At 34.5% G+C, this 9,571-nt stretch overlaps 1 protein-coding gene across 1 annotated transcript; it reads right to left on the bottom strand.

Annotated features, from left to right (window-relative positions):
• Window positions 1-415: 415 nt before the first annotated feature.
• Window positions 416-6,407, bottom strand: LOC126590703 (ABC transporter A family member 2-like). Its single transcript, XM_050256197.1, has 16 exons — window positions 5,779-6,407; window positions 4,667-4,898; window positions 4,399-4,568; window positions 4,082-4,267; window positions 3,870-3,965; window positions 3,593-3,793; window positions 3,334-3,493; window positions 3,022-3,248; window positions 2,656-2,773; window positions 2,490-2,566; window positions 2,234-2,323; window positions 1,980-2,123; window positions 1,401-1,706; window positions 1,239-1,319; window positions 916-1,092; window positions 416-793 (listed from the first exon to the last, which is right to left on the bottom strand). The coding sequence occupies exons 1-16, from the start codon at window positions 6,145-6,147 to the stop codon at window positions 527-529; spliced, it is 2,901 nt and encodes a 966-aa protein (XP_050112154.1). The 5' UTR covers window positions 6,148-6,407; the 3' UTR covers window positions 416-526.
• Window positions 6,408-9,571: the final 3,164 nt, after the last annotated feature.

The raw sequence follows: 9,571 nt of genomic DNA on the forward strand, positions 1-9,571 counted from the left end.
TATTCTACTAAATATACACTTGTTGCTTGATAAACCGTAAATCCGTTTCTAAATACATTATAAAGATTTTCTTAATGATCACGAAAAATATTTCGAAAAAATAAAACATTTGTATTTTTTACGAAAAACGTGAATGAACGGGCATTGTTTAATCAGCAAGCAACCAAAAGGTCAAGGGTCTCTAAATAATAGACAAATTCTAAGTTTGAATTCATCGTCATAAGTTAAATAACGTGCTCTGGCTTTTACTCGCTTGACTTCAAAAAGGCAACATCCTACAAGTTTCTCTTCTGTTTTCTAAGAAAAAGAAAACGATGGCCAACCTTTCACCTAACCGAATCAAAATTAACGGCTGTTTCTAAACTTCGAATATTGAAAGACAGTAGTATATAACAAGATTGTAAACAAATTGTAATTTACGTGTAATTTCTCAACCATTTATTTAAAAATAACTGTAAAATGTCTATGTGCTTCCAGTGATGGTACTTTGTAAATGTACAGAAGAAAATGTACCACTGGTAACTTGTTAACTAACAGTAGGACTAGTATTACTGATTTGGTCCGGGTGAATCACAATTCCATGAACTTGTCGTGACCGGCTGCTTCTGCGTGAAGTTGGAGCCGAGGAAGACATTGATTCAACATGAGGTGGTATTGGAGCTTCGGCTGAGTAGCCAGATATGCAGAGGGCACCGGAATCATCTTGCTCCCAGTAAACTTCTACCATAGTCCCTCTCGGATTTTCTGCAGAAGCTGTCCCTGGAATCCCCACAAACCTAGCTCCTACAGGTATCTGCCAAATCATTGAAATACGATAAGCATAAAACAGGAAGACATGAACTTATGCCGGATTTTGTTGTCATTGCCAGTGTGTCTTGCTAAAGAATACTACAAAGGGAGAGAAATTGTGCTTACCTCAACATAGGCTCCGGATGTTAAATTGAGAGGGACCAACCTCCCCTCAGCTGTGGCAGTTTCTAGCTCTGCCTGCCTCGCAATATTCAAGAAAACTTCTTCGAGAGTTGTAAGACCAAGCTGGATGTCTGATATACCGAATTCACTTTCTCTGTCTTGTAGCTCCGCAAAAAACTTCTGCAGAAGATTATAAAATCCAAAGGAATAAGAACAGTGGCAAAACTGCGGACTCCGTAACTTAGACTCTTCTGTTAAGAACAAGTCATTCATAGTAGTTTCATTTAATCGAGTATATACAAGAAAGTAGAAAGTGAAATGATTACCTTCAAAAGCCCCTCTTTGTCGTGAGGAATAACAAAAGTCAGAAAGGCCTTGTTCTCTTCTTTCGGTAAAACATCCAAATGCTGTCGAAACTTTTCCCTTGTTAGAAATTAACCTTTCTATGTGTAATAAAAGTTTTAAATCATTTTCACAAATTAACATACATCTTTAAAGAACTGCTTCACAGCCTCATGGTGAGGTGTAGTAACTGCATCCCAGTTTGGAGAACTTTGTCCATTGGTGCTTCCAGTGAAGCTCACATTAGCAATAAAACCAGTCCCAAACCGAGACTTAAGCCTGATTGAAGTTCCAATGCAACGGAGCCTACCCTTTGCCATTATTCCTATACGATCACTTAAAATGTCAGCTTCTTCCATCGAGTGAGTGGTAAGGACAATTGCACGCCCTTTTTTTGCATCCTCTATGATGTCCCACACATGCCTTCTTGTTATGGGATCCATACCAGTTGTCTGCAGATCATAAACTAAATCATATAAATGTCGAGTGTCTAGATAAACTTTTTCTCGTTGGTATAGGCTGATAGTTGTCATTTAGTACAAGGGTTGATTCTAGGCATGCAGCTTAAATAAAGGTCTGATTATTATATCAGTTTAATATGAGGCTTATTATCTAATTAGCTTAATTCAGGGCTAATCTTCGGAGCAGATTTATGTCCTCGTGTCCTATGTAATCTCTGAAATTTATTTTCAAATATAATGGGGAAAAAATTCTAATTTCCATACCGGTTCATCTAAAATGACTAACTTCGGATCACCAATGAGGGCTATCGCAAAGCTCAGGCGACGTTTCATTCCTCCACTGTAACTCCCAGCTCTCATTTTGGCTGACTCAGTGAGCCTCACCTCTGCCAATGACTTCTTAGCAACCTACATATCAGAAGAGCACTCATCTTTAGTATACCAAGAGTTCAAACATTATCGAAGAAGGCATGTGAAATACCGGGAAGAATTACTCCTTTAATTAGCATAGCACATACCGATTTGATTGAAGACGGGGGTAAGCCCTTGATACTAGCAAACAGGTGGAGGTGCTCTTTGCCAGATAATGCATCCCATAGAATATCAAACTACGACCAAAGACAACATAAGGATTTTAAGTCTAAATATTTCGCTGATGGATTTTAAGTCTAAATATTTCATTGAGTTGCTGCAACATGACGAAAACTATGTAATTTGCATATTTTTTTTAATAATTGTGAGTGCGCATTTGTGTAAGGAGGGAGAGCAGTTCACCTGCGGACAAACTCCTATCATTTTTCTAATTTTTGCCATGCCGACCAAGCTTCGAGCAGAATATCCATAAATCAATGCTGTTAACAAGATAGTTTATAATTTTATCAATTATTTCGTCCCATCATTGCTTTATCAATAAACTAAAAAAAAGAAGGAATAGTATTACCATCTCCGCCTGTCACTGGTGTGATTCCAGTTAGACAATTAATTGCCGTGGTTTTTCCAGCTCCATTTGGTCCAAGTAAACAAAATAACTGATCCTTGGAAAAGTTCACCCATAAACCCTGAAGGTTATTCAAAAGATATCCATTGTTACTACATTATTTAATTGAAAAAAACTGGTCAGATACGCTGTGTCTGCATTATATTGTTTGTCTCAAGCATTACAATATGAATGATGGCTGATGAAAATCATGAAATATCCATAAGTTTAGCTCAGAAGGCCATTCCTATACGCAGCTAAGTGATGCAAGATGTCCTTTCAGTCTCTCAACTTTCTTCTAAATACAAAATGTCAGAAGAGGTTCTTTACCTTGAGGGCATGGTAAGATGAAGTCCTCTTGCAACTACAACAACCAATTTTGGTGGTTCCTGGATATGTCTTGACAAGGCCACGTATCTGAACAGCAACGTTTGGATCTACTATGCCCTCCCTAGTTTGCTGTTTTACAATGTTCTCCTCTTCAAGGACATCTTCATCATCTGCAGTAAGTTGCTCCTGTGATGAAACTGAACCTATGCAACTGCAAATGCCGCCCTCTATGAAAAGAGAGGAAAAACATCGTCATAAATATCATCTAACAACACAAACTCGAGCACAACCTGAATTTCCAGTGTTATTTACCTTTCACTTTGTTTCCACCTTTCCCAAACCAGTACCAAGGATTTAAAAAGTAAAACACCGATTTTCTCACACCAGATATGTTGGGGATGATATTATCGAAGTAGATAGCCAGTACAAACCAGAGGAAGAACGTGACCACCAGCCATACGTATATGTCATTCTATCAAAGTTTAAATGCAAGTATTAATTATTAGAAACAATCAAAAGATTTATAAACTATTGTATATGTTGGAGTTTGAGAATCAATGTGTTTATATACAATTGTTATAACACATTCATCATCATTTGGTGCACACTTTGTTCTTCTACTCCAGCTAATCCCAATATCTTGAGGAGTGGATGTTGCACCAGCTAGTAACTGTAGAGCTTTGGCAAGGAGATTAGGTGGAAAAAATGACCAGATGATTCGGTAGGTCTTGGAGATACTATTAGAATACGGAAATCCGAACGCTGTAACAAGCTGCAAGGAAAAAATGGCTATCAGTACCATTAAACTAACAACCCGTTATACAAAATGTTGAACTGACAAATCTTACCTGGGTCATAAAACCAACAATAAATATAGAGAACCCCACAGTTGTTGATGATGATGATTTGCTTATGAAGGCTGACAACATAAAGGCGAAACCAAGCTGGCATGAAATGTTAGAATGGATGGATTAGAGGTTATTATAAGGATGGCTTCTTAAAAACATTTCAGCAAGTACAATAATGAATCAAAACAAGTATTTACAAGAAACAGTCTTACCATATTGAGTTGGAAAAGAAAGAAGACAAGGAACAAGACCAGAAAACTGTTGTTAAGGAAAAAATCAAACTGAAACATCATTCCAAAGAGAACGATGAAAAGTGATGAAAGAAGTGTAATAATTCCCTCCCATGTGAGCCATGAGAACCAGTATGCAGAATCATAGAGACCCATCATTGTCATTGCCTGTTGGCCAAAACAAAATAAGACATTATAACTAATTGATAATGCAAAAGAACAACACTGCAGTAATACTTAAACCCATTTAACTGGACAGAATCACACGCATTAACATAAAGCTGCTTTAGATCCATCACCTGTCTAAGCTTTAGTTCTTTCTCTGTGATCAAAGAAGTCATTTGAAACACAAATCCAAACATGGCAGTTGCAAGAAAAAAGGTCGGTCCTACTGTGTCGAATGCAGAGAAAAGCTCCATTGCAGGGTGTGCAAATTCCTTGAACGCAACAAACCAGCTAAAATTTGGATCTGACAAGTCATTATGTGAGAGCCAAGGTCAAGCTTAAAATCATGCAAGTAAGGCTTTCTGCAAACAATAAAGAACTATGAGAAACAAAACCCACTACCTCCAATCAGAGAACGAGCAATTTCACGCTCAGCAGCAATCTGGAGCGGAATTTGAAATTTGAAAGTGGGATCTTCATATTGCCCTCGTTTTGCAACAGGAGTAGAATTAGTCTGTATGCCGTAGCTGATAACAGTGGCGTTTCTTTCCACAAAATGCAAAGCTCCTGGGCAGTGCATAGGATTACCATACAGCCATGCATCCACTTCAGCTGTTGTCCTAAACGATTTGACCTTCACAAATAAACGGCACGACAAGATTTACTATCTGATATTTTGATATTCAGACTTTCTTATGCTAAATTTGGATTTTCAAGGATCCTGCAACGAAAACAACGTACTAACACCATACCAATCATCACTCTGTTTAGACAACAAACAATGCAAATGAACAAAACATAACACAAACTCTCTGAACCCGCCTACAAAGATAAGCACAAAGCAAAAAGGATTAAGATTCCAATTTTTTTTCCCCTCCATTTAGCCTCAATTTATCAACCACCAAACCTAAAAAATTAAAAATTATAAAAATTATAAAAAAAAAATTCATATTATAATTTTGAAAAGTTTCTTTGCAGTACATATAACCCAAGGAAAAAAAAAGGTTCCACTGAACTCATACATTTCAGAAATGAATACTTCAGCATCATCACATAATTTCATACAATTTTCACATTCAATGAAAATAATATAAAATGCGCACGAATAAGCAAAAACAATAACGCTACTATAATTGTTATTTGTCAAAAGTTTGATCATTGAAGTGTTTCTCGCTAACGTTATCAGTTGTGTTGGCGCTACATTACAGAACATAGGTTAGATGCAACATATTTTCTTCAGAATCATTTGTCAAACATGGATGATTTTGAATCTCATTTCTTTCAAACAAATTTGGCGACTCCATTAAATTAAACAAATTGATATGCCTTTAGTCAAAATCTCAACCAAGACACAATTAATCTCTGACACAGCTGACGTGGCTCAAAAATATCAACTTTTTATCATTTCCACAATCAAAATTAGAAACTAAAAAAAGAAAAGCAAAAATAGCTGCAACAATTTTCTCGCTAGCCAAACACAAGACAAGGCAACGAAAATTCAGACTCCTCCTTACCTTACCCGACGGAATTGGCCTACCGGGATTATTATCCCTAATAGCGCCGACGATTCTCTGAATTCTCGCGCTGTCGCTTCCGCTCCACACGAAGTCAAAGCACGGCGTCTTAATGTAGTATTTGTCCTCGCACGGCGGGATCGGCGGGGCGGCCAGGGCGGGAGGATTGGCGACGCTCTCGAACGCCGTGGAGGAGGCGTTGCGCGCGTCGATCGCCTTCTGGATGCAGAAGATGAGGAAGATGAAGAAGAAGGAGGAGAAGAGCTGGAGAAATGTGGCCCTCTTGTTCCGCCATGAGAGGAGGAGGTTCTTCCTGAACAGCGCCTTGAATTGCTGGTGCAGCAGCGGAAACCCGCTCCGCAAAGTCATGGTTTCCTGAGAGCTTTTGCGGTGGATATTTTGAATTTTGACAGTTTCGTGAGCTGGGGGGTTTTATACTGCTTTTCCAGTGAACTCGCGGACTTTTGTTTTAGAGGCCGCGGTTACGCGTCGAGTACCGGGAGGTGTAGGTGGAAATGGAATACCTGAATTGCCCTTGGATTTTTGTTTGATTCGACGGATTTGCCCCTGGATTGGATTTTGAGCTCCTTTTCGGACAAGAACGAGATTTCCTGCCCAATTTTTAATTTTTTATGTGACATTTATTTGGTGTTTTGTAAAAGATGCCTGAGATTTTTATTTTTTATTTTTTAAATTTTTGAAGGAAAGCCCGAGAAATGTTGGTGATATTTCCTGTTATTTATTCAACTTTGAAAAGTTGACATTTTTTGTTTTTTCTTGCTTTAATTTTTTAATTAGTAGGGTCGTTATTTTCTAGGGTAATCAAATAATTAGGGGTTAACCATTTTATATTGCACCCTGATTTCTCCATTTGCAAGTTACACGCGGTTTAAGTGAGAAAATTTAAGATTACTACGAAATTTTAAAATGATGGGATTTATTTTCTAAGATTTGTGAATTTTCTTGTTTGGTTAACTTAAAAAAAACAATAAATTTGAATACGAAATTTGTTATTTTTAAACTCTCACCTATAAAAATTTGGAAATAACACCTATTTACATGAAATTTAATTAAACTTCAAAATTAGGTTCCAAATTTCAAGTTTTTTTTCCGCAAAACTTTAAATTTCTATGTTTATGAATTCAAACAATCTAATTGGTGCATGACAATGTATAAATTCTGAATTTTGTCAAAATTTCAATTTTATTTTCTTCATCCAAACATGTGTTACTATTTTAAGTTTGTCTCTCGTAAATGCGAGTGATAGCAAATATTATGGTTGAGCCATTATTGATATAGCCAAATATTTCAATTTTGTTTTAATTATATTGTTGTATTAACAAAATCATAATACTTAGGAGTAAGAAACAAATAATTATTGTCACAAAAAAAAAACAAATCATTAAATTATTATTGGGACCTTTTTCATTCATTTTAGACTGTATCACCAACAAATACTCTTCTGTTTTTCGCACATGGTTCGTTATTTTTTTGTTACATAAATAAAGTAATCCTCTCGTTTGAATTTCAATGTCTGATTAAAATATCATAGATGATTTTTCCTTTTTAGAAAATAATGATTAAATTCGTATCAAAATCTCGCCCATAAGATAGTATTGGCAAAGCATCTCATTTTGTTAATGAACAATGTTCTTTTACTATATTGTGTTGCCAAATGAATACTTATATTATTAGACGGTAAATCACATGATATGACAGTTGATAGTCAAACTTTTTTTTAATTGATATAAAGGAGTCCAAAAATCAAATTTCTGTATTCAAAATGAATGTGGTCTTAATCATGAATGATATATTTATGATAATAAAGTTAAGAAAAGTTAAGTTTATAAAAACGTGTCAATCAATGGTTAGACCACGGAGAGGCCACCTATTTGGTCTCTCTAATAAGATTGAATCTTCTGCACCCCAAATGTTATAGCCTTTCTGTGACCATTGACTAACATGTGTTTAATAAAATTAACTTTTCTTAACTTTATTATCATTAATTTAATACACACACAGAGTCATTTTGGATACAGAAAATTTGATCTCCTCTCTAACGTCAACCTATTTTAAGTGGTGCTAAGATAGTCAAAACCCATTAATAATGTAACAACAAAGGGGCAAAGTGAAGGTTGGTAGCACGTCTCCCAAAACAATATAGAATCGCACTTGGTTATCAATTCACATGATATGGCACTATGGTAGCCACTCATTCGATACAAAAATGTGCAAAAGTGTTACGTCCCATTGATTCCATAATCTGTAGGAAATTTACTTTTCGGTTGCTTGCACTTTAAGTAACAAACGATAGCAGCATATATTATATACCAAATAGCATCCACTAAGCACACTGAAATTTTACTTCGGAAATGACTGTTTAGTCCCTGCCATTCAAAATTTTAGTTAAGCCCATTCAACGGTCGTGAGAAATGTCTAACATGGTAGAAATTTTCATTATATCACCATCATTGATTATTCAACTTTTCACTTAACTATATTATCTGCATACAAGTTTGTTCAGATGCATATTGATCAGTGTTAGAAACTTAGAGGTTAAGCTGTTTTGAGTCGATAACGAAAATTATATGGTTAGTAAAAAACTTATCTCCTCTAAGATTTGTCTCGATCGTTGGATCTATCTATAACGACTCGTAAGGAAAGACCTATAATGATTTAGTATATGTTCTTATATTTGAGTCCAAAAGTGATATATGGTTAACGTTTGAGTATATGAGTGTTTTGAAGGAAAAAAAACATCAGGATCAAACCTAAAATGTTAATATTCTTGTTGGAATACAATATATTCTTGTTGTGGGAGCGAGCTTCACTTTTACATTCAAATGTTATATTGAAGCCAAAATATTTTTCAACTTGACTCAAAGTATATGTGAGTTTTAACTTCCTGATGCATTTAAGCCAATCTTTATGCCAAACACAATCAATGCATTTGATTTTCGGAGAAATTAAGTTTTCATCCTTCATTGCTACTCCACTGATTAAAATCCTATTCCTTTTCAATTTTTGATCAAGGTCCTTGGATATTAATAACATGATTAATTATTTCAATAATAAAATATTTTTTTATATTTCTAAATATATTCATTTAATGTTAAAAATGTTACAATTAGTATATTTATATTTATGACTAAATTTTTTATCATATATTTTTAGTTTTAGTTTTTAAATGTAATTCTTTTTTAATTTGTACCAATTTTCTTTTCAATTTTAATTTGTACCCATTTATTAATTTCTTTTTGTGCCCATATTTTTTAAAATTTATTTGTATTTGTACCCATATATGTTTTTTTATTTGTACTTTTTATTTTGCTAAAGGTACCCATGCTAATTATATGTACCCATTCATGTAAAACTTTTTAATTTTAAAATGTACTCATTCTTAAATATACCAATTTGTTATATGTAAAATGTACCATTTTTTTTATATAAAATCCATTCAATTTTTTTCTAATCCATTTTTAAACTTATATGGGTACATTCTTTTTTCTTTGATTTTAAAATGTATCCATGTCAAGTTTAATCGAAGAAATTTACTAATGTTATTAAGCCTAATATTTTTTTTTTTTGTGATTTTGAAGAATGTACCCATGTTTTGATACAATAATTTTTTTTGGTTAATTTTGATGAATGTACCCATGTTTATACACACACGCGCGCGCACGCACACACACACACACTATAGTATATTTATATTTTAATATTTTTAATCCCACAAATTATGATTTTTTATTTAAAATTTCATTTATATAAACAACTAAAATTTCTAATTTTT

Source organism: Malus sylvestris, chromosome 11 (genome assembly GCF_916048215.2).
Source record: "Malus sylvestris chromosome 11, drMalSylv7.2, whole genome shotgun sequence".
NCBI classification, from domain to species: domain Eukaryota; kingdom Viridiplantae; phylum Streptophyta; class Magnoliopsida; order Rosales; family Rosaceae; genus Malus; species Malus sylvestris.